Consider the following 26,163-nt stretch of genomic DNA (forward strand, 5'->3'; position numbering starts at 1 on the left):
CGATAATCGATTGGTTGTCATTGGCCTTAGACCAAAATAACAACAAATATGTTACAATAAATATCTTTCCACAATCTCAATAATGCGATTCCATGTCTACCTGTCTCTGGGTAGCATTTAATACTTGCACTGGAAACAGCATAATCTCCTTCTATGGACTCCACTCATGCATATGCAATGTGTCACTCTTTATATGACCCTCTGTATCATCACCAACACCGATCAATTTTCCATCTCAAAATAACACTATATCGCAGTATCTTCTATGTTTTAAGAAGCAGTAATCGATAACTAGTGCCACTTCTACATATTGAGATATTTTGGGAGTAATCTAAGGGAATACATTTAATCTGCTTTTATGTAATACGTGGATTGGTACATGAGAGTGTTTCTAACGAAGGAATCTCAGCAAGATAAGTTCATGGCTCCGTGACAGACATGCCATGCTCACGAAGAAGTTCAAAACTGGAGTATTTCCGGCGATGGATGTGACGATTTAGCTCGTTAATTCTAAATAACCTCGTGCACAGCGAACTATGATCCAAGTTGTTAGAGACACCTGCTTGTTGTAAAGAAGAAATGGCATTTATAATATTTCTTTTGTTATTGTGTTTTCAAAATGCCTTGTCGTTTGGAAAAGGGCAGAAAGATTTCTATTCATTTTCTGTAAAGAATATAAAAGGCGAAGAAGTTGCCCTTGAGATTTTCCGTGGACAGGTATTTTCTAGTTTTTCTTATACAAAGATCTCGGGTACAATTCATTTTTGTGCTTGAGGTATACGTAAAATCGCAATACGCATGGATTGTGAAAGCGAAGTCTGGATTTGAGTGATAAATATCTACCTCTTGGCCTTCTACATTTTCTAATTATCAATTGACATCGAGGATTTTGGAGAAAAATACCATTATAACTGCCTGCAATATGCATTCTTGTTTCACGTCTAGTTTGGATATTTATTTGGGCATAATGGTGAAATGTTTCTCTTTTTATTATTCTCTAGGTTTCCTTGGTCATAAATGTTGCAAGTGAATGTGGGTACACGGATTCCCATTACAGAGCTCTTAAGAGGCTGTATGATATTTTAAGCTTCAATAAGAAATTCAATATCCTTGCTTTTCCTTGTAATCAATTCGGAGGGCAAGAACCATCAGAGGACGATCAAATTGAGGAATTCGCTTTGAATGAATATGGAGTGGAGTTTCCATTATTTTCCAAAATTGAAGTCATTGGGGAGAATGCAGACCCAGCATTCAAAAACTTAATAGGTTAGTAGGGTATGCTTTAAGATGTAAGCTACATAAAGCATTTGGAAAGGAAGGTTTTCTGACTGAGGAGCATATTGGACTTAGACTGTGAATTTAGCATCATGAGCATGGTCGAATAGTTTTTCCAATGAAATGTTTTCAACGTATAAAATCGTATCCGGCTCGATTTTGTGGAAGTTCTTTCTATCATGGATATATTTTCAAGTTCTGTGTTGTAGAAAACAGTTTTGGCGGTGACTAAGCTCCAGCCGCCAGAGAGAATATTATTTTGTTCTTAAGCTTCACTCATCCTGTCCTATTTCTTGTGTGGAGAGAAAAATTTGGACAGTTTGTCATTGGCTCAATCATGATGTTTGAATGCTTTTTGGAAGAAGTGGCCAGATTTTTAAAAAATATCTCCTCAAAAGGGTCCACAGATGTCAAAATATACTGATAGGTTTACTCTCAATCCACCAGACATTCCTGTCAAGGCCTAGCCATTAGGAAAGTGTTTGAATATGTAGGTAATTCTTATGTTTTTGGAAAAGCTGTTATACACCATGACATCCCAGACAGCACACACAGTGGAATCCATATGGATTCCATCAGTAATCTATGGATATTCCATGGAAAATACTATTCTATGTGGAATCCACTTGGAAACTTGTCATGTAATCCATGTATAATCCATGAAAAATTGTCATGGAATCCAAGTGTAATCCATGGAAATTTCCGCATGGAATCCAAATGAAAAATTGTTAGGGAATCCATGTGTAATCAATTGATGAAATAGATCAGATTCAATTCTTGGTTTTGTCCATTGGATAATTCATTTTGAAATAAGTTTCAATGGGACTTGTGAACAATTAACCATCTACTAGACACCCAAGTTGCATTTCATTTAGTTCATCATTCTAAATCAATTTTTTTTACAGAAATGAATGCATAAGGAATTTTAATGCTTACCTATATCATCCAACCTCCATGAACCCCTGGCGCATGTTTGGCCTCACACCGCGAGCTTAATGTAACTTCTTTTCATAGTGAAATTCTTACCCGGTTCAGCATTATTATAAGCTGTGCATTAGAACGTACAAAGTATGACACTAGCATTTATCTATGCAAATCTAATTAAAATTGCTTTTCTAACTCATGGATTATAAAATCTCACATTATCACCCTCCAACTCTATGTCCTGCAGTGGAATTTGCAAAATATTACAACACTAATATACAATCAGATTAGTTTCCACCACAAAGAAGTCACTGTAGAAATGTGCAGCAGATAACTTTATTTCTCCATGAATATTATTTCCAAGTACCCTCTGCCAGCTGATGTGTTTCCTGAAATTCTACCTCATCCCATTATATACTCACCATTTTATGCATTGTATAAAAAGTGTTTATTGTACACAAAATGTGTCAAGCCAAATTTTTGTATAACGCACACGTTCTTTATGCAAGTTGCATACAATTGTACATGGAAAATCCTGTGTACAATTGTATGCAAAATTTTCATTTCAGATATCACCAAGCGCAATGGATAAATATCCAATGCAAGTATAACACTTTCACTGACTTCATTGGAAGTTTATTTCTTTAAAATTCTATCTCTCAAGCATTTTTGCATGAGAGGCAACACATACCTTAAAGTACGACTAATAGTGGAATAATGACTGCCAAAATTAATGGGCCAGAACCTGCTGGGAAACATTGAATTTTATTCATTTTAGGCATATCATTATGTAGATGCCTAGTAGATATAATAATACAATCAGATAATGAGGAAATAATAATGTAACCTAAACATGGAATCCTCAAAAACAGAGTAGGATTTCTTACATTGTAAAATATTAATGTGCTTGACACTGATTTCTTTCATTTCATTTTCCTTGTGCTCTGAACAGTCTGAGGAATAACTACAGTGAATTTCTCAAAATGACAAAAACCAAGTTTTCAGTGGAGGTACTATCACAAAGGTCACATTCAAAATTATTGGCAAGGATGGGCAAAGCATAAGACTTATTTTCAAATTTGATTGGAGAAGTTGCAATTGTTCGAGAACAACCACTTCTTTGCTCATGTTTGCTTTTATACTTCATTCAAATGTGTACCCTCTTCTCTGTAGAAGTGGGAGCCTAACTTTTCTTAGGAAGATGTGGTCCTCTGGCATCAATGGATATGAATTATCTTCATCAGCCTCCTCATTACCATTTCCGGAGATAGCATGGTCCATATGCATCTCCTTGGGCTCTTCATGCTCCTGCACGAGAATTTTTCTATTCCTAATTACAGGGCGGTCTGGAGAGACTGGGATGTTCTGATCCTGGCATTCTAATATAGGAGGCATCACTGTTTCCTTTATCCTCAAAGGGCCTCACATCATTTTCCAGTATATGTAGTTTTCTGCATCCTCTTCCAACTGTTCTAGGCATTTGTGAAAAATTTATTGAAGACACAAATTAATACCTAAATGATAATGATTGGAGAGAGTTCAATCCATGGCTATGTTTTGAACTGCTTATTAATTACTCCATGTCTTCGACATATTTATTTATTTATTTATTAGCATTAATAAGAGAATCGCCCATTTCACCACATAAACGCAATATGAAAAAGAAAAAAATAATAAACAATATAAGTTACATAGTATCAAAATATAAAGTATAAAAAATTCAGAAAATAAAATACAAAACATCATTGAAAAATGTCTCAGTCCCTAAAACAACAGATCTGTAAATTTTTGATTTGGGTGACAGAACAGTTAAAAACATCTAGTGTATTTCCAAAAAGGTTAAAATTTCGTAAAATTTTTCTATTGGGGCACCGTGTCCATAACAAGTCCTTTGGTAGTTGTTAGAAAAGGCTAGGTTAGTCCTAGTATTGTGTGATGGGACTCTTAGATTGACAGCCCCAAGATGATCTGAAGAAATGGTTCTATTATTTAAAAGTTTATCCAAAAATTTTAAGTCAGCCTTAATTCTCCTATGGGATAATGTATCTGGTTGAATCTTACAAAGTATTTCCCTATAATTAACGTCCAGAGTGAAGCCCTTAATTTTGAAGTTAACATACCTTAGTAATTTATGTTGAATTCTCTCAATACATTTTAGTTGTGTACTTTTATAGGGCCACCACACAATAGAGGCATACTCAATTCCCGGACGTATTAAGGTGGTGTACAAATGCCCTATAATGTTGATGTTAAAATTCCTTGAATTCCTTATCAAAAAACCTAGGTTTATCATTGACTTCTTAATGACATAAAGTGAATGTTAAAACTAAGTTTATTATCAAATAATAATTAATCTTTATTTGCCCAGAGATCTGATACATTTTTAAGCATATATATAAGGCACTTCATAATCATATACAGTAGATTCCGGTTAATTGGGACATATCGGGACTTGTGCACTTTGCCCCAATTAGGCGAACTCTCTTGTACTATCGTTTTCAAAAGTATGTAGACACCCACGAGCCCCACTTAACTGATGTGGTAGGGTCGGTAAAAACTTGGAAGGTTGGCACATGAGGGTAGCCTGCATCCCTCACCAGTACGCCAGCAATAGCCGACGAGGACGGACGCGGGGGCGACCGGACTAGCGAGACAGGAGTCAAACTACAGGCTCAAATGCCCTAGCGGATAGAATTCACTGAGGAAACTCACGTCCACGCTCATATTGGGCCTTCGGAGTGTTTTCTTGCGAGCTCCTCTCTTCAGATTCATATTTGGACTCACCGTGAACACGGAATGTGTATGTGGCCCCGTAGCTGAGTAGGATTAATTCACGCGTATTTGATGCACTGAAGTTAGGGGGGGTATTCGAAACTGAGCCAATTGTATTTTTTTTGAAAGGTCAATTGATAACATCAACATAATAGATATAGTTTACTCGATAAAAAAATTAACACCGAATTTTTTCAGCGACTAATTTTTTAACATAAATGACTCAATCTGCCTTAACACATTTATTTCAAAGCAAGTTTATTCAAAGAGTGGAAATAAGCAGGGAAAGTGGCATAGGCTGTACTTTATCCTTGCTGCTGTCAAATTTCCGTTGAAGAAATGGATGATATCCATTCGGTCATAGATTTATAATTATTTATTGTTGTTTGATCGGTGCGGTCTGGTCAGGTTGGTTGGTCGGCTATCTCCTAGGCCCCCGAGGTTATAGGACCCCCACAGCGCTCGCGTCTATCTCGAAGTGTATATGAAAGGTGTAATAAAGAAACTCAGATTACTTGAACCAAATTATTTTTAACAATTATACAATTCTAAGCTCTGATTATTTGATTTATTTACAGCTAAATAAGCATACAAAGTTTGTAAAAAAATTAATGAAATAAAGGTTTAAGAAGATAAAAGAGAACCTTATGCTTTTTGAAAGGGTTATACGAAAGTTATTTTGGAGGGCTTTTAGATTTCAGTGCGGCTTTAAGGTACAAATATATACTAAAGAACCATCATACCTATCTAAATTTTTAAGCCATGTAATTTTCATTTTTCTTAGTACTTTTATTTACGAAATTTCTACCATTAATTAACTTTAATCTACATTTTAAGAGCCAGAATAGCGTCAAAATCCATTTCTGGGCATGCAATTTCCCAAAATTTTCCCAAGGCCCCAGCCGAGGTCACACAATCACCCCAGGCCGCTCCTTCGTCCGTTTTTAAGGGTAAAAGATTTCATGTACCAATTTACTTCCACTTAATCCTTGGAGATATTTGTATTTCGCACTCCTATTGGAAGCAAAGGGTTGGTGTTTTTACTTACATAACTTCCTACACTGGTGAACAAATATTTTGTCCTGGAGACGTCGTTGGATGATGTTAGACGTATTTTTTGCTCATTCGGAATCTGGGCTAAGATTATTTCCATCACGTCTGGTTTCATTGGGACAGCTGAATGTATGTTTTTTTCTTTTACAAAAGTAGTAATTTATTTCATTAATATATCATAATAGCATGAACAGGTAAAAATAATAATTTCCTCTCATAACATGTTGTCCTACGATGGCATGCCTTCCTATCCCAACAAAATATATAATTAAACTTGCTGTAACATATCGTTTTTTCGATGCAATGCATAATCAGGTTCCACTCCAAATAAGTATGTGACTGTAAGCGCGTAAAGACGTGTGTTTTTCATCTGCAGGTGGTTTGAGAATTTTGTTGCTCGCAGGAAATGTCAGCTTATTACATTGTAATCGTTGTGAATCGTCTTAGCTTTCATCGCGGGGTAAATCCATTTCAAATCACCGAGGTAATGTTGCTCAGTATTTTAAAATATCCTGAATTTTTTATCATTGGTTCCCTTCAAATAGACAATCACAAAACACCATTCGAAAAAAATTTACAAGACATACTTTTTTTGGCAGACATTTTTAAAAGGGCGAATGGGCCTAAACAGAGCGTGAACTACCACGATGACTTTTGTTACGTGTGCGATGAAATTACTTACAAGGCTAAGAGGAGGAATATTACCTTTTTGAGACAGTGTTTTAGACTTTATTTTGACTGTCCGTTGGGTGACCTGGATACAATATTGGAGTCTTCTGTGATATGTAGCAGGTGTGAAAGGCTAAACTAAAATTAGCGAATATTCACAAAGTATGTGAGAATGATGGATTCGAAAATTCGAAAGACCCAATTTTCGGACCAAACATACCTGATAGACCTCATTTTATGACGCAGGAGGATTTAAGTGATCTATTGCGCAATTTAAATTTGTCTAAAAAGCAGAGTGAAGTCTTAGAATCACAGTTGAAGGGTTGGATTTTGCTAAATCGAAATACTAAAAAAGTCACAACTATACATTCTCATGAAAACAATCTTAATTTTTGCAATGATGTTCTCTCTGTTATGTTTTGAATACAACACAGATAAATAGGTTCATTGATTCCTTTAACGTCAGTTTAAAGGCTATTTTCTAACATAATGGAATTGAACTCCCCTCGAAAGTATTAGCTCATAGAACTGACATGAAAGAATCTTACCAGAATATGCAGTAAACTTTTCTCTCCCGTAAAGTTATCACCGTGGCTAGTCCCGGTATACTTAAAAAAAAAAAAAACTTTTCTCTACGCAAAATTTGTGGAAAATTAAAAGTAGCTGCATTTTTACTAGGCATACAGTTGGCCAACATGAAATATTACTGCTTCTTCTGCGATTGGGATAGCAGAGACAGAAATATCATTACTTGAGAAAAGATTGGGTATAACGTAAGCACTCGTTTCTGTATTCTAAAATGTCCCTTAAAACTTTTTTACGATCCTAAAAATATTATTTTGCCACCTCTAAGTATTAAATTAGGGTTTTTTAAAAATTGTGCAAAAATGGTGTAGGTTTTACTTATTTGAAACAAATGTACTAAATCTCAGTGAAAACAGATAATAGAAGGATTTTTTATTGGACCACAGATTTTTTTAGGAAGCGCTGAAGAATTCGGAATTTTGACAGCAAGAGTTCAACAAAAAAAGCGCGTGGAAGGCATTCAAAAATGCATTTGAAGGTTTTCTAGGAAAGAGAATGGCTAAATATCATCACGATCTGGTGGTTAATGTAATTAAATTGCACAAAAAATGGATGCTCTACGTATTCAAAACAAATCACTTCATCGGCTCACACATGGACTTTTTTCCTACAAACCTTGGTGCCGCTAGTGATCAACACGATTGGTGTTTCCACCAGAATATTTTACTAATGCAGGAATGGCACCAAGAAAAGTTCAGCAACATTTTATCAGATTAATGGTGAACACTGAAAAGGGATTCGTCAGAAGCTAAATATGCGAGAAAATTCCGAGTAAGTACCATTTTTTCCCATTATTTTAACTAACAATTTATTTAGTTAAACTCCCTTGAATCCGATTGTCCTAAAAAAAACCAAACGTGATAGAAAACATCTGGGCCCAGATTCGGAATCAGCCCAAAAAATACCAGAGGATCACTCAAAAATATGGCAACAACAGAAATAAATATTTTTTGGTTGATCAGTGTTATCGATTGAGTTGCAAACATCATGCTCTAGGATATCATTCTGATTTCAACGAGTGTATCTGGATATTTATTGAGTATTGTCTATTATATGAGTAGAGATATTTATCAATGGAAATTTGACAGTAGCAAGGACAAATTACAACCTCTGCCACTTCCCCTGCTTATTTCCACCCTTTGAATAAACTTGCTTTGAAATAAATGTGTTAAGGCAGATTGAGTCATTTATATTAAAAAATTAGTCGCTGAAAACTATATCTATTATGTTGATGTTATCAATTGACCTTTCAAAAAAAATACAATTGGCTCAGTTTCGAATACCCCCCCTAACTTCAGTGCATCAAATACGCGTGAATTAATCCTACTCAGCTACGGGGCCACATACACATTCCGTGTTCACGGTGAGTCCAAATATGAATCTGAAGAGAGGAAATCCTCGCCACGGAGCTCGCGAGAAAGCACTCCCTCGGCCCCACCTGTGCGTGGACGTGAGTTTCCTCAGTGAATTCTATCCGCTAGGGCATTTGAGCCTGTAGTTTGACTCCTGTCTCGCTAGCCCGGTCGCCCCCGCGTCCGTCCTCGTCGGCTATTGCTGGCGTACTGGTGAGGGATGCAGGCTACCCTCATGTGCCAACCTTCCAAGTTTTTACCGACCCTACCACATCAGTTAAGTGGGGCTCGTGGGTGTCTACATACTTTTCAAAACGATAGTATATAGGCATAAAAAACTTTGAAATGGTAGAAAGAGGACTAAAGAATGTTTATAATGCAACATAAGTTTATTAAACTATTAATTTGATTAATAAATCAGCGAGATAAGTTAATTTATTATCATTTTTAAGAATTTTAACATTTTTGTTAAAAATATTTTTCACAGCCTCGGGCGACACTGAATGAATGTCTTTTACTAAGTCCTATTATAGAAAAGTCCTATCCTCTTGCGGATAATATAACAACACGAGCTTTTAAAATAGGGCAAGAATAGGAACATTTGTGAAAAATAAGAGTAAATCAAAGGAGGAAAATAAAAAAAATAGAATTCTGAAAACAAAAATTTTTAATTTCATTGCGAGTATAGAGTCTATGTCGCCGAATCATGGCCCAATAAAGCGGCATGCTGTCCCTGTTAAGTGGAGAATAATCTGGGATAATCCTCTATTGGGTTCTGTTCTTCAAGATCTGCCCCAATTAAGAGGCTGCTCCAAGTAACCGGTGGACCCATTAAACGGAATCTACTGTACAAATATTCGCATACTATATACAATTGAATATTTTAACATTAAGAGTCAATGAGAAGTTCATCGATTGAATAGAATAGCTTCTTTTTTAAGTACCTTTTAGATCGAATTTAAAAGCATTGATGCTTTTTATTTATTTTAAACATAATGGCAAATTATTATGCCCATTTCTTTGGGCCCCATTTTGGCAGCTCGTGTTCTGATGAATATCATTTTTTGTTCTTGTTTGATGATGGTGGAATGCACTATTCACTTCATAATTGTCAATATTGCTCTTTACATACTTAATGGTTAAAAATAGATGCATGCATGGAATCGGAAGGAGATTCAGGTCCTTGAAGATTGGCTTACTGAGGGATCTATTAAGTTTTTGAGAGATGATTCTTACAGCTTTTTTCTGAATTCTGAATATTTTCAAAGATAAGTGAGTAGATCCCCAAAAGATGATAGTGTATGGAACGTGTGGGTAAAAATCGCCGAAATACAGGCTTTGTAAAATTTCCCATGTTACTGTCCGACTAAGCTGTCTTAGGATGTAGCGGCTTCAACTAAGCTTACTGCTTAGGAAATTGATGTGTTATCTTGAGCCCATTTACTAATTTTATTGGCAACTAATTGGGCTTTGTTAGATAAAGATTTACGTGAAGTGGACGATACTCTATTGTGTCATCGGCGTACAGAATAGGGGTAATTTGTCAATACCGGATAAGGCAAGTGGTAAATCATTTAGGTATATATATCAGGAAAAGAAGCGGACCCAGTGTACATCCCTTAGGTACACCGACATTAGAATTACGAGGTAAAGATACATGCCTAACGCCATCAACAGTTAATGTTACAACCTGAGTTCTGTGGTTAAGATATGATTTCATCCTCTGAAGAGCAATGCCTCTGATCAGTGGCGCCGACTCCATGGGGCCTGAGGGGGCCCGAGCCCCCTCAAAGATTCGTTTGGGGGGGCCGAGCCCCCTCAATAATTCAAGAAAATAATTAAGTTATATGTATTATGCTTTGTGAAATCACAAAAATATATCAGTAATTTTTTTCCCCATGCTTGACGATAGTTACCTTTTAAAAAACATTCAGTAATGAGTTTAAACGAATAATTAATAAAGTAGAAGGCAGGTTAGCTGAAAACAAGTGGTGTGAATCATGATAGTGTTTCGGTGCTGCGACACACTTTGGATTTAACCTCTTCCCGGAGCAAGACCTCCGATATGGGCCCCCCCAATATTTTTTACAAGTCGGCGCCCCTGCCTCTGATACCCAATTTTTCAAGCTTAAAAAAAAAAGATGATCATGATTTACCAGTTCAAAGGCCTTAGTGAAATCAAAAAGTAAAGCAAGTGTTTCTTTTTTGTTATCAATAGAGAGTAATATTTTGTCTATTGCCTGATACATGGCAGAAATGGTGGATTTTCCATGTGTGAACCCATGCTGATCCCTAAAGAGAAGACTACTTATCCAGAAAAGATACTATACGATTATATACAATTCTCTCAAACATTTTTGAAAAAGAATTTTGCAGAGCAATTGGTCTGTAGTTGTTTAAATCATCTATACTCCCTTTGTTTTTATAAGGAGGAACAATTTTGTACATCTTCAGAGAAGCTGGAAAGACGCCCATTCTCAGAGATTCATTCACCAAATGGAGAAGTGGAATCTTAATCGTATCATAGCTACAGGGTATTATCTTTGCAGGGATTCCATCTGGACCGGAACTAGAAATGCTTTGGCTGAGTTTGGATATGACTGACTTTAATTCCGTCATCACAAGGCCTCATAAATAAAGACAATGGATTAGCCATTGCAATGTAGGTGGAGTGAGGGACTGCAGAGTTTTTTACTAAAGCAAAATGCTTATTGAATACATCAGCAAGGTCAGAGTAGCAATTTAGAGTTCCACTGCATAATGTTTGGCTATTGGGCAGAGTAGACATTTTATCTTTATGTTTAACATTGTTTATAATTTTCCAAGCAGCCTTAGTTTATTGTCATTTTATTTGGTTTAGACATTGTGTCATCATTGAAAGACCTTTTTGCTTAGGAAAGAAGTGATCTATACTGATTTTTTACACGTTTTTAATGCTCTTTACTTTCAGCACTACCACATAGTTTCGCTTCATTTGCTAGATTTTTTAGGAATGATGAATATGAACAAATTTCATCAGTGATCCAGGATTTATTTCTTTATGCATTCTGGACTTTTCTGATCTCGAGAGGGAAAGCTACATTAAAATGGTGAAGGAAAATTGAATAAAAACTTTGAAAACTCTCCTCAAAGGATTCAGCATTGAAAACATTTGCCCAGTCTTGGGAGATGAGAGTTGTTCTGAAGTTTGACATATTTAGATGCGAGAAGATTCTGGTTGAATATGTTGTAATTTTAGTTGGCACAAAAAAACTGAATGTAGATATGATAGGCAAGTGATCAGATATTTGCTCATCCAGAACCCTAGTGCTAACATCATTACGGTCTACATTAGTAAGAACATTGTCAATCAAAGTTTGAGTGGAATGAGTTACTCTGGTAGGCATAAAATTAGTTACATCAATGTTAAATCCTGCGATATTGTTGAGGAAGTCAATTTTGTCATTTGTCTCTTCGAGTAGATTGCAATTGAAATCACCAGTAATAATTATTTTGGAGAACCTCTTAGCATTGAATATCTCTTCAATCAATCTTTAGATTTTATCCAAAAACACGTGAAGATCAGTTTAAGGTGATCGATATACCGACACAACAATGATATGTACAGTCAGTTTCAAAAGTCGGTCCACATACCCGGCGCAGCCGTCTCCGTTACTCTCTGAAGTCGACCTTTGCTTATTGCTTACGTGTTCCTTGTCCACTGGGGATCGATTTGACTTGATCATGTAGAGCATATGGTGCAACTTGACTACTTTAACCCTCGCCAAGACCCCCAAGCACGATTTCAGAGGTAGGGAAGCCCAGTGAATACTCCCCCACACACAGCCAAACCATTCCACCATTGAAGTGCGCGGAGAAGAAATTAAGGATTTTTCCTGCAAGTAACCCATCGCACGAGGAAGATAGAGGAACACATGAGTCTTTTTGTTAACTTACACAGCACACATAGTGCTAATAAAATTTTCAGAGAATTCCGAGCATGATATTCCAATATTTTTTCTCCACATTGTCTAGCGAAAAATACGTAAATATATACATCAATGTGAATATTGTGGTTTGTGTCACAGTTACCATCCATGTTCGCGTTCACCCTTGTCGGCGATGAAGGATTTTGATACATTTTTCAATGTTTACAAGTGAAATAGCAGTTACTCCCCAAGTTTTAGTATATTCGGAATACAAGTGGTGCCTTAATTTTGAATACAGCAACTTAATCCCATCTTGTAAATAGAAAATAAGAAGTATTTTAATTTCTTACCTGGCAAACTTACGGGTAAGGCAATTTTTTTATGAGAGAAGATAATTTTGCATTAAGTATATTTTTCAGATGAGCAATGGGATTGGCTTGAATTTCTTTATATACTGATAAATATAATTTTTCACTGAAAGAAGTATATGCATTTATGTGCATTGAGTAAAATGGCAGCAGGCATTTAGACCGCAGAGCGTTGTAGGAAGTGTTGTCCTTTTCTTTCTCGGGAATACTTGTACAAAAGTACTGTTCAGTATTTTTTAAGAAAATTATTGCGAGCAACATCAGCATGACATTATGATTGAGAGTCAACCATTTATGGTGGTCATGGAGAAACATAATTTACCTGCCCTTCTGAAATGTAAAAGGGAGTATATGTATTTGATTATTATTAAAATTATTATTAATGGTAGCCTGATAATGCTGGATAACATGGAAGATTTTATGAATCATCCCGCCAGCGCCCCTCCCATCTTGAACTTACCACTTTAATCAACGGTAACACCCATTCACATAAGGCCTTTTCATTCTATCCATATCCTTACTTTCATCCTTACCCCTTACCTCTATTCTCCCCTCTATGGACATGTCTTCTTCATTTCTTTTCCTCTATGTCCATCTCACATTCTCCATTCTTTTTCATACTCGCATCTCGAATGCTTTCATTCTTTACTGCTCCCTCTTTCCTCGGCGTCTAAGTTTCCCCATCGTAAAGTGCCACACCCCAACCAGTATAATTGATAGATAATAAATATTTTGTATTAATTGTGCAGATATTTTTAGATTTTTGCGCAGATAATTTTATATAGGTATAAAATAACTTTGTATTAATTGCGCAGAAATAGTCATCTGCTGTCCAACACGATATATTTTTATCGAATGAAAATTATGCATGCGTAGTTTTGTGCTTGCAGGAATATGATCAGTATCTGTTAACCCGAAAGACTGACTCAGGATTCATTGTATGAGTGTAAGTTCTATTATTGCTGTAAAATCACTTTTATATAATAATGTGGAGGGCATTGACATGAATGATATCACCAGGTTCCAATTACGACTGATTATAGCAGAAAAAATGAAACGAATTAGGGGTAAGGTGAAATTCATCATTGAAAGGGGCAAAGATAAACTAAATGCGCCTTAAAATGGTAATAGATAGGCAAACAAGTCATGTAATTAATGCTTTCAATGGTTTTATAATTATCAAAAAGTATATTTTATGATAACTAATTAGACTTGATTAAAGCTTTTGTGGCTCATGGTGATTTAAGAGAGACATACAGGTGTATGCCGCATCATGTATCTGCATTGCCCCAGCGTTTTGACATCGACTGCTGTCAACTTCTTCAAGGGAATGGTTTTCGTGAAGAAGTGGCCTGCAGTCGGTCACGAAAATTCAGGGCAATTCCAATACATCACGCAGCGTACACCCATGTGCTTATAATAACTATTTAGACATTCGAACTTTCGATCAACATGAATATGGGTGTTAATTACTTACCGATACCTGGAATGCAGTAAGCATTGCTTAAATATTTGCTTATGGAAATTTTGGCAACGACTGGAATGAATATCATGCTAAAGTAAACATAATAATTTACTACACATTAGTATTTTTGATTTATTGTGCGATGAGACACGTAGTAAACTGTAGGATAATATATGTCCCAAGAAAATACTTAGGAATAATGAATGCGCCTATCAGTGTGTTTAAAATACTTAAAATAGAGCAATGTGCATTGATAGAATTTGGTAATAATGTGTTGAAGGCATATTCTAGAAGGTTATTTTGCTGACATCCTTTAGAATACCCTTGTACAGTCAGACTTAAATTCCGATTTTCGTTTTTTCCATCCATGTGCATTGCGACGCAGATACGTCTCAGTATTTTTTTAGTGCAAGCCAGACTACTCAGACCATCTACAGTGCAACCTCGATATAACGACACCCCATGGTGTACTAATAAACACTCGCTATAGCGAATTGTCGCTTTACCGGAGGTGGAGCAAATAATAGCCAATATACCTGTTGCGAACAGATATACAGGAACAGGAGTGGTGCGGCGACAGATAAACATCTATCCGATAAACGTAAGCATAAATCCAGACGAAAGGCGATGTTTTATTGCATCTCTAAATTTCCTTACTCAAACAATGACTAACTATTCAAACAATTTATAAGCGCCGCACTGAATAAAAATCATGGAAAGCATTGTTTCGTAAGTCATTATGCCAATGCACAACCGACGAAGCCATTTTTCTATGCACTTAATTAGTCCATTTACGTGATCATTCTATTATTTTGGTATTTTCCACTGAAAATTCAAAAATTAATTGATAAAACAGTATCGCGGTTATTTAATGCCTCAAATGTTTCCATTGGTGTATGTTTATTGTTTCTGTACGTTATGCGGCAGTGAAGTGAAATAACGCATTACATTTGTTTCTACAGGCGAAAACGGTGGAAGGTTGTATAACGTTCCCACCTTGGAAGACTTTTTCTATCAAATAATGTAATACTTACATCATCTACGGTAAAAAGTTAGCGAAGCTTGAAAAATGATGTGATTAAAATTGCCGTTGTTGAAAAAAAGGTTCTTTTTGAGTATTACGCTCGCGACGTATTTGAAGTAATACACCGAGTTTACCACGGCACTGCAAACGAGAGTTAGTTGTTCTGCGAGTTCTTCCAGCGGCCACTCGATGCTCGGCTACCCACGTGACAAAAGAGAGCGCCAGTACGACTCCGACCACTGACGCGAATAGTTCACCCTTGTAAATCCGCAACGGAGAATAAATACGTCCATCCGGACAATTCACGCTGAGTATCATTGCTTCGTACATCCTACATCATCGCTAACGCGCACTACCTACCTTTAGAGGCATCATTGCAATAAATACCTCATAATGCAAGGGTTTTGTCGAGGAGTTGTATGCAAAAAAGTTCCGTTTCGTCTATGTTATATGACGCGGGGAATACTTCTAAAGATACTTACGATCGGAGTCCTTTCTTCCACGACTTCGGGTTTACACCGCAGGCATGACCAGCAATTATGAGGGGAGATAACGCTTTGGTGCTTCGCATTAGTATAATCAACCTTCTGCACTCTTAAAATTCTCGATTCGCAATCAATCCCTGAAATTTTCCGCTTTAGGCTTGGGCGTAGCCCCTTTCTCAGAAGTTCCCGCAGATTTGAATGGGCAAAACCACCCGAACAAAGCTCCTTATAACTATTCATCGTCTGCATTCCTTGGGCGCTTCTGTGTTTTTACAATTTTGCAGAGCGAATAGGAAGATAAATTAATTTCGACATTCTCATATTACTCCTTTATTTTTGTTTTCTCGCTTAGACGTGTTTGGTGTTTTTTTGGCCATGGTGACTGCCATCAAATGCTTTCTATTCACGCAACTCACGGACGTGCGGGTATGCTGCCGACTGCTTTCTGCCGCCCGAGGAACAAAAGAAGATGAAGCATTCGCGAATGCTAATGCCACAATATTTTCACCAAAATTAACTACTTATTTATCGAACGACAGTTTACCACATAAATTTGAGACTGAGCACTCCATTAACTTCATATCTAACAGATCGCAAGAAATTACAGAGGTTAAGGAGTCTTGATGAAAGTCTTCCGGCGGTAAAACCCTCGCTATGGCGAGAGGCAGCACCAAAAGGGTGTCGTAAAAACGAATTTTTTAACACGCTTATTATAGGGTCAATTGACGGTGCATCGGCTATCTCTCGTTATAGCGGGAGTGTCGTTATAGCCCGTACTCGCTTTAACGAGATTCCACTGTATCTCAGAATACTGTCAGGGCGCGTCACTGAGAACGTAAGCTTCGCTTTTTGTTCTGGAACCGGGAGTCGGGGAAGTCGCGAAGAATTTGGGACTAGAGAAAAATGCATCAGTAAGACTTTTGCGGACGGTGTCAGTAAGTCAAACGGGCCCTCTCAAAGCACAGAAGGCATAGGCAATACCCAAAGTTCGAGCTCATCGGAAAACATAGTTGCTGGCGCTGGCCATGGGGAATGAATGACTCTTGAAAGTGACTGTACATCACCTTTGATTATTTCCATGACACAATATTCAAAAAGCCTGCCTTCTGCTCTCGGCCTACACAAACACTTTTGGGGAATATAATTAAGAGATTCACGAGTAAATATTTTATTTTATTTATTGACTAAATAAATTTATTTCACCATTGGCAGTACACACATGTAAGGCTAAAGTCAGGTATAAAATTTACAAACAATTATATACATACATGAATATTGAAATTACCAGGATAAGATTCTTGGGAATTCCCAAGATAATCATTTAACTATGATATCTACGACATTAAAACAGAGTCCAGGGGGTAAATAAATACTAACAGAAGCATGGAAAAAATAGGCAATTCTAGTTGCCATCTAGGAAATTACCTTACAATGCATCCTTCAGATATTCATTAACACTAGTAGCATTTTTCAGCTAGGAGAAGTTTTAGTTTCTTTATACATACGGAGAGTGAGTTGCTATTTTTTATTTCTTCGGGAACTTTATTGTAAAGGGTCAAGGCAGAGTGGTTGGGACCTTTAAGACAGAGAGAGCTGGAATACTGGTTTGAGTGGATGTTATTTCTTGAACGAGTGAGGTGATTATAACTCCTCCATTCTTACAAGATGTACGGCAAAAAACATAAGTGATATGGTATCCTAGAAGATTTATAGAACACAATTTGGCACTTTTTAACCAATGTTCATTCAAACAAACAGTGTCAGGTTTATGTTCATGAACAAGTACTTCCAATTGTAACAGTTTATTTCGTAAGTATTGCACGTTAAGGTGTAACACTTGCAACTTTGCTGGAACTAACCCGGTGGGTACTTCTGGGTTGCCTTCCGAAAAAAATACCTGTCTACTGACATATATTCAGGCCATAACACTCTGAATGAGAATATTGCCAATTTCGGGATTGACAGAAACTCGGAAGGAGGCATACTTATCATCCCTTAGTTTTAGTTGCTCAATGTCCAAGTCATGACACTTTACCTTAGGATTTTTTCCACGATAAATTTTGTCAAGGAATCAACAGTCCTATCAGGATGAAACCTCCACACTTGCAAATGCATCCTACCGTGAACACGCATTAAGTTGCTGTCCTTCGTGGACAACGTACCGATGGCCAGTGGGGCTCTACTTCTACGTCTTGATTTCACCTTGATGAAGTTTTCACCATCAGTAGATGAAGACGATTCACGTCTCGCCTAAACACTTTCCACTTGTTTCCGCTCTCCTATTACATTGCTCATTGATTCAGCGACATGGGGGTTGGCGAAGGTCTTACGTTTGGCAACATTATCAGACTTACAATTTGACACAATTTTTTTATGCCGCAGTAAGTTATAATCTACTCAAGTCATTGTTTAATTTCTTGGTCCAGGCACAGACTGTGGTTCAGGTATTCAGGTATGGCAGAAGAGTTGGAAACTGGTTCAGAATTAATGCGGATGTGACCTTTAGGAATCACCAACTTACTTGAATAGGACAAATCGGCAGATTTGCAAGTACTCGATTCACTCTTTAACGTTGTGATGTCAGCATTCTGGGATTCAATCAACTCCAGGCAGCAGGTAATTATGGATTATAGGTCCAAAATTATCTTATACATATCCTCTTGCCGGGCATGAATTTTTCTTAGCAAGTCACATGGCGAAAGATGAGATGAACAATTTTTGCTCCAATAGAGTAGATTTTCACTTTGAAATATTGAATCAGCAATAGATTTAGTAACGCCAACACAGCTGGCATGAAAATATTCATTGCAGCTGTAATCACAACGCAAAAATTCTTGTTTATCACTAATTTCCTTGGAACAACACAGGCAGACTTGTTTGTCATCTGCCATTTTGGCAACACTCCGTAAATATGACACCAAGGTCTTTAATTTTTTCAATGTTAGTTAATATCTTACTATCAAGAGTATAAGAATTGATTTTTGGTGCCATTGATTTTCTAAATGAAATGTGTTTGCACTTCGAAACATTGATGCACAAACTATTTTGTCAACAACATAATGAAAATCTATCCAAATTTTTTTTGTAGGCTAATGACATCATAATTGCTGTCGACAACCATAAATAAATAAAGAATAAATCTTTAAGTCATCGCCAAACATCGAAAAGTTAACACCTGAAAAAACAAATGATACATCGTCCACAAAAAGCAGAAATAGCAATGGTCCCAAGTGAGAGCCTTGAGGGACACCAGATAATGCAATAATTTCATCAGATGTCTGGTGATTGATTTTTACTGAGAGCCTTCGATTTGATAGGTAATTTTCTAACCAATATAGTAAACTGCCCAAGAAACCTATACACTTTAGTTTTGATAATACCAATGGAATATTAACTGAGTCAATGGCTTTACTTAGATCAGTACATATTGCATCAACTTTATGCCCATTTTCAAGATGCATTTCAATAAACTTGCGATATTCTATTAGATAAGTAGTAGTTGATCAACCCCTCAGAAATCCATGTTGTGAAGCACTAATAAAGTTTTTAAAAAGAGGAGTCAGTTTGTTTACTACCAGTTTTTCGAACACCTTGGGTATGGATGACTGTATGACTACTGGACTGTAGTTCTTAACATCTCCTATGTCACCAGACTTAAATATTGGAACAATGTAGGTTAGCTTCCACATATGATGATAAATACCACAACTGAGTGACTTGAAAATCATAGTCAATGGGTGAGCCAAAATCATGTGGGCACTCTTTCAGGGTAGATGGAGGGATTCCATCAGGGCCAATACTTTTGTTTCAGTCAAGAGACTTAACGGCAGATTCTACTTCAATAACAGAGGTTGATAAATCTGGTAAATTCATTTGGTTGAAATACTTATTGTCATATGAGTATATATTGTCTGAAGAATACACACTTGAGAAATGTTTAGCAAAAAAATTGTTGATATCAAAAGAATTTTTTGCTTGCAGGTTATCAAGACCCATCGTTTTAGGCAGGCCATTTGAAGATCTGATTGTTTTAATGTAATTCCAGAAATACCTTGGATTTTGTGACAGGCTTCAATATTTTTAATATGACCCACGTAGCAGTCTCTGAGCAGATTCTTGACCCTGGCCCTAAGTTTCGAAAAATCGTTGTAGTGAGTTAATGAACCCACCTCCTTATAGCTCTTATGCACAATCTTCTTTTCAGTCATAAGATTTCGAACCTCCTTTGAATACCAAACAGGAAATTTCCATTTTCTAACATTTACAATGGGTACATATCTTTGAATAGCATTTAATAAATACTCACAAAATTTATCTACCAAGCAACTGAAAGGTATTTCCATGAGTGATGGCCAGTCAACATTTGAAAGATGAGTAGATAAACCCTCAAAATCACACTTCTTTAAATTCAGCACTTGATGAATATATTCCACCTGTTCATTGGTGGATTGGATAAATGTAGTTAGTAAAGGTGGGTGGTGTAAATCTGGTTCAGCCAAATGGTCATCATATTTATCCTCAGCGATATTATCAAATGAGCTGAAACATTAGTCAAGTAGTCAATTATTCTTGTTTCTCACGAGGTTAATTTGTCTTAAAGTTAAAGATAAAAAAGTACCATGGACTAGTTCAGAGGCACTTGAGTTGTGTACCTTAGAAGACACAGCACTGTTTTCCATAGATATACATATAGTCTGGCAAGTTATAATCACCAGTAAATAAAAAATCACAATTTGGATACATGTACACATTCTCCACTGTTTCACAAAATTGTGTATATGTATCCAACATAGATCCAGGGGGAGATAGGTATTGCACAAATCACTTGACTAAAGTAAATAGTAATACTCAAAATAACAATCTCCCAGTTGTTCACAGGTAAAATTATTTGCTTTGCACAAAAGGTATTCTTAACCGCTAAGAGCCCACCACCACCTCTTCCTTTACCTGTTACACTCGCAGACCTATCACAGCGAAATATCACATAATCCTACAAACCTAGCTCCGAGTCAGATATACTCTCCAATGTCATAACTATTTATCAAAGGAACACTACAGCAAAAATCATCAAGTTTACTCCGTAGACCCTGGCAATTTTGATAATACATTATATACTTCTGCACTTACGGTTTCACTAGTTTTTTGACAAGACCAGAACAATGTTTGGGTTCCCAGCAACATACCTAATACTGACATCCTCTCCATTGGCTTTACAAGTTTCCAGTTCTGACATCAGTTTATTCAAAAATTTGCGTTGCACCAGCGTCTTATCAGAGCTAATTGACTACTTTGATCACGCTGCTACCTTGCTCTTTGATTTCAAAATTTGAGCAACTTCTCTCACTGAGTTCAAAATCACTTTCACCGGCCGGCAGTTTGTCACCATTTGAATTTTACTGAGTCTCTCAACCTTGACATCATTGACACAAACATCATCATCAATGACACTGGCAAGATTTCTGCAAAAGCGAAGGAGTCAGTTGTCAAACCTGCTGTAATCATTGATTACAATGTGCAAATGAATGTAGTGGATAGACAAGACCAGCAGTTGGATTCTTTTCTGATAATATGCCGCCGTGAAGCTGGGATAGTCTTGATGTAGTGCACGGTGCTGTGCCAATCCAGTGTGCTTACTCTTGCCAGCTTGGAGAGGGTGAGGAATTCATCAGGCACTGAGTGATAGTGCTAACTACTGAAGTATCTTGGGGAACTTTCACAAATTTTGTAAAACTTTATTCCAAATCTAACTCTCTTGTTGGGGTTATACTGTCTGAAACTAATTCTGCCACAAAACTTTGTAAGGCTTTCATCGACAGCAAGATTTTGTGAAGGCTAATGTATAGACTGAAATTTTTTGTTCACGTACTGAATGATGGGAGAAATCTTTCTTAGTTTGTAATTTTCATCGAGAGTTGAACTATCAGTGAAATTCAAAAATTTAGACAGCAATAGAAAGCGTTGGTAGGGCATTACTTTACCGAAGAAAGGAATTTCAGTGACCACTTGCTGGCTCCAATACTTATGAATTTTATTTATTTCTATCTGCGCCATCGAAGCACACAATGCAAAATATGCTCGTATTTCTTCAGCAGTGGTTGGAAACCATTCGCCCGTCAAACCACTTCTACGATTCGTCGCTGCATTCAAAGCATTTTCAGCAAATGTGTTAGTCTCTTAGCAGATCAACTCCCAAAAGTCAGGTTTCAAAAAATCATAAAAAAATCCTATTCATTGGCATTTTCCTGCAAACGTCGAAGCACTCGTGTTTATGCCAGGTGCACCGCAAAAATCAAACTTCTTCATAAGGTCATTACACATACTTCACTTCCAGCTTTCCTCCTTTTCCTTTTTCTTGAGTAGTTGATGCTCAACCTCTTCTTCACTAGAATCCTCTCTACTCGTCTCACTGTGCACGGTTTCATTCGTGCTGTCCAGTTCATCGAACGAATCTTCATCACCACTACTCGTGCTATCACTCTCAAACAGAGCACACTCTATATCAATACTCGCACAGAACTTCATTTTTCTGCTAGCCATTTTCGCAAGGATAGCCGTTGAGAAGAGGAGAAACTGCTGTCTTACAATGTGATTAATTCTGAGAATGTAACCTGAGCAACAAAGTTCTGAGTGAGGCACGAATTGATGGAAAAACGAATGATAACAAAGTTACAGCTTCTCACATATTTTCAACCCAGAAAAGAAGGTTCTCAAATAACTGTCTAAAAGCTAAAAGCCCCACTAATGGGCTTGGCGACATCCATGATGACAAAGCACCACGTAACATCCCAGTTAAGCCCAAAATTTAGTCTCACAAGGAGACATCGCAAAAGTGATATTCGAGATCTGGATGCTGATGTTATTTTCTGAAACTAGGTAAGGTAGAAAAAGTGCCAAGGCTTTCTTCCACATAGGACCAGGTTCGAGAGATATTTGCATGTAAAGATTTTGGACACCATGACTTCCCTTGAGTAATCGCTCCCTCTCAACTACTGTGCTGTCTAGGGTGCTGGTTCAGTTCCTACCGTGTGCATCCCGGGTTCAAGTCCCAGTAGTGGCATTTTTTTTCTCTCTTATAATTATTGAAATCACTGTTACAACTCATCCCCATTTGTTTAATTTAGTTAATTTGCGATTTTTTAAAATTTTTATATTAACTTATGGATTTTAAATGGAACTCTGAATTGTGCCTTACCATGCGAATTAGAGGACGTATATAATTACTTACACGTTAATTTCCAGGTAATTTGCTCATCCTCGCCCCGGCCATTGCTCCCACAGCCTCTTCGTATATTCGTAATCTCAAGTCTTTCTTCTCATCAAATAAACAAACACCATTGGCTTTTCTCACATTCAGTTACCGACCCTAGCCAATTTCCCCTCCTACCCTTCAAGTACAATGACCCTGCTTTCCGACAGCCTACTCAAGCCATTTTCAAGGTCTTCTTTGTTTAGCTTTCGCTCCCATTTTCACACAATTGGGCCTCGGCGCCTCATTCCGGGATTATCGAGGGTCTGCTGTGGAGGGAGGGTTGTTGCGATGGAACTTTTGAAGGACGCGAGAAGGCAGGTCATAAGGGAGACATGGTGAGTGGAAGGATATTTTGTTATAAGGATTGAGATTTGTTAGGAAGACAGCAGGTGGGCTGTGGAGAAAATCTAATGGGGGGAAAGCCTAGCGGAAATGATATTTTGAATAGAAAAATACTGGTGCTTCAGAAATGGAAGAAAGACATTGAAAGTGGAGGCACATACTTCAAAAAACTGGGAATGATTGATGAATGGATTGACGATCGGTTAACTGATGCGAGGCGGAGGTGTTAATCGGTTCCGATGAGGACTTCACGGGAGTGGGCACTCTTGCCAGTCAATCTACATGGGTAACCTCCATAAAAAAGAAATTTTAAAATTAAAGAAAAATTACTATGAATTAAAAAAGGCATTGCTCACTATGAGATGTATAAAAATCTGCACAGATTTTGCAATAGCAGGCGAAAAATTCAATGACGAAATATAATAGCTATTTCATCATCTCTGATTGAACTAGGTGCTCATATAGAGTGGACATGAGGAGAACGCGAGCCTCAAAAGGGAAAAATTCTGTGCATACGGTAGTTGGGAGTATGCAAAAACTCACCCACTCCAACACGGCGCAATACCTGCATCCAGGAAAATACTGCCAGGAGTGTTTTTGTGCATGAGAGAGCCAGCAAGTAAATTTGGTCCTCGTGTGAGAACACTGGAGCAAGAGTATCAGAATGTGACTATTGCGTGCTCAACATCTGGAAAACTCACAACTCAATTGTACGGAGTTTTCTTGCAAATGGTTCTAAAACCCTATGTGGACGAGAAGATTATTTTTACTTCTAGTAGATTCCTGGTGAGGGCAGGCAAATGGTGAAATGTGCGACGAATTGTTCAAAGATGATGCAGGTGATACAAATCGCAAAATAAAAATCATACCATTCCACCGAAGATAAGCAAATTACCTGGAAATTCACATGCATGTAATTATATACATCCTATAATTCACGTGGTAAGGCACAATTCAGAGTTCCATATAAAATCCATAAATTAATACGAAAATAAAAAATCGCTAAGTCACTAAATCAAACGAATGGGGATGAGTTGTTAAAGTGATTTCAATACATTAAAATGCAAATATACTGCTGCTTTTGAATCTGTTTTTTTATAAAGATCACAGAAAAAATTAAAGGAGTATGAACCCATGCACAGATAGTCCACAACAAGGATAAGCCGCACCCGGATAATGGGGAATGGGGTCTGCTGTACTTTTCAGGACCGAAAAAGTGATTGCTCAAGGCTTCATTTTCCAGAATCACACAATCATTACTTCTCTCCCTTTTCCCATCGCTTTCTAAATTTACAACTGCCATTACATTAAAAGCCAAATGTGGTGTTACAATTGCAGTTAGTGGCCGCAGATTTGGCTGAAAGACGGTGCCAGTGATGGTTTCAATGACTGAAGAAGCGACATTCTGAGAGACGGAGAAAAGCGATGGGAAGGCCAATTCCTTGAGTCATAACTGAAAATGAATGCGTGTTTCAGCCGTTATTATACGAAATAGTATAAATGATTAATATTTGGTTATACGCAAAAAAACTGCGATATGTAAATCCAATCCAAGATCTAATTTCATCCAGTTCTGCACAAATGACAATGCAGTAAGGGCTTTTGCATTTAAGAATTTGATTAGCATAATTAAGTTAGGCATTGTTACTTAAGGAGGGAATAGATTACGTATTTGTGTCTTGGTTGTTATATGTTTCTTATCTTAAGAAAGCTCAGTTTTAAATTCATTGGATGGAGAGGTTAGAATTGCATGGCTGTCACCAAAATGAAAGGATCAATGGATTTCTGATTAGGCTCCTAGAGTTCTCCGGCTGTCATTGGGACACGGGCCTCTCATCTGCCTCTTGGACCACGGGATTTTTGCCCTCCTCTCTCCTGAAAGGGTGGAAGAAAGAGTCTAGCTGGATGATTACATTGTTGCAGGGGGATATTGAATGGATAATGCTCAGAGCATATTTCTGTTCTTTAAACCCATGACTTCATATAGATTTTTTATTTTAATAGTTATCATCACCAGATATTATTGTGATAATAGTGAGATTAATTCTGCTCTGCTGAAATTTTAGGTGTTAATATTAATTTTATTCTAAATATTATTTTCAGAGCAATCCAAATTGCAGCCAGACTGGAATTTTTACAAGTATCTAGTCAGCCATGATGGAGTTGTTATCAATGCTTGGGACACAAAAACTAGTGTGGAAGATATTTTTCCTGATATAGAGAGAGCAGTGAAAGTGGCAGAAAGTGTGTCTACAGATCCTGTTCAAGAGCAGTCCAGCGTACCAAGAGAGGACCTTTGACATTAGTGTCATGACTGAATTGAGAATATTGTGAAGCCAATATTTAAAGAAAAGGCATGGTGCAGTGATTGCAGCAAAGTACTCTCAATTGTGGAAGAACACTGACTATACATGTAACTGCCACTCTTCTAGAAAGAGGCCAGTGTCATTGCTTTTTTGTGGCTCTTTGATGGAAAGTGAGGTATCAATACACTTCAGTTGACATATTCATGACTGATAGTGTGTATTTTCATCATTCCAGTCCTCAAAAAGAGTATAATGAAATGCATCCAAGTCATTTGACTGCTATAAATAATATAAGAGTAAGCCAGAGCATTCCACTCTGTAGTAAGGTTCATGAACTTTTTGGATGAATGTGTTAACTTGTTGTAGAATAAAGGTATATTAATGCA

General features: G+C 37.1%; 1 protein-coding gene across 1 annotated transcript; it reads left to right on the forward strand.

The window, feature by feature from the left end:
- The first annotated feature begins 147 nt into the window (after positions 1-147).
- LOC124171847 (glutathione peroxidase 7-like) lies at positions 148-26,163 on the forward strand. The gene is made up of 3 exons (XM_046551204.1): positions 148-717; positions 1,002-1,266; positions 25,575-26,163. The coding sequence occupies exons 1-3, from the start codon at positions 580-582 to the stop codon at positions 25,769-25,771; spliced, it is 600 nt and encodes a 199-aa protein (XP_046407160.1). The 5' UTR covers positions 148-579; the 3' UTR covers positions 25,772-26,163.

This window comes from Ischnura elegans, chromosome X (assembly GCF_921293095.1).
Source record: "Ischnura elegans chromosome X, ioIscEleg1.1, whole genome shotgun sequence".
NCBI classification, from domain to species: domain Eukaryota; kingdom Metazoa; phylum Arthropoda; class Insecta; order Odonata; family Coenagrionidae; genus Ischnura; species Ischnura elegans.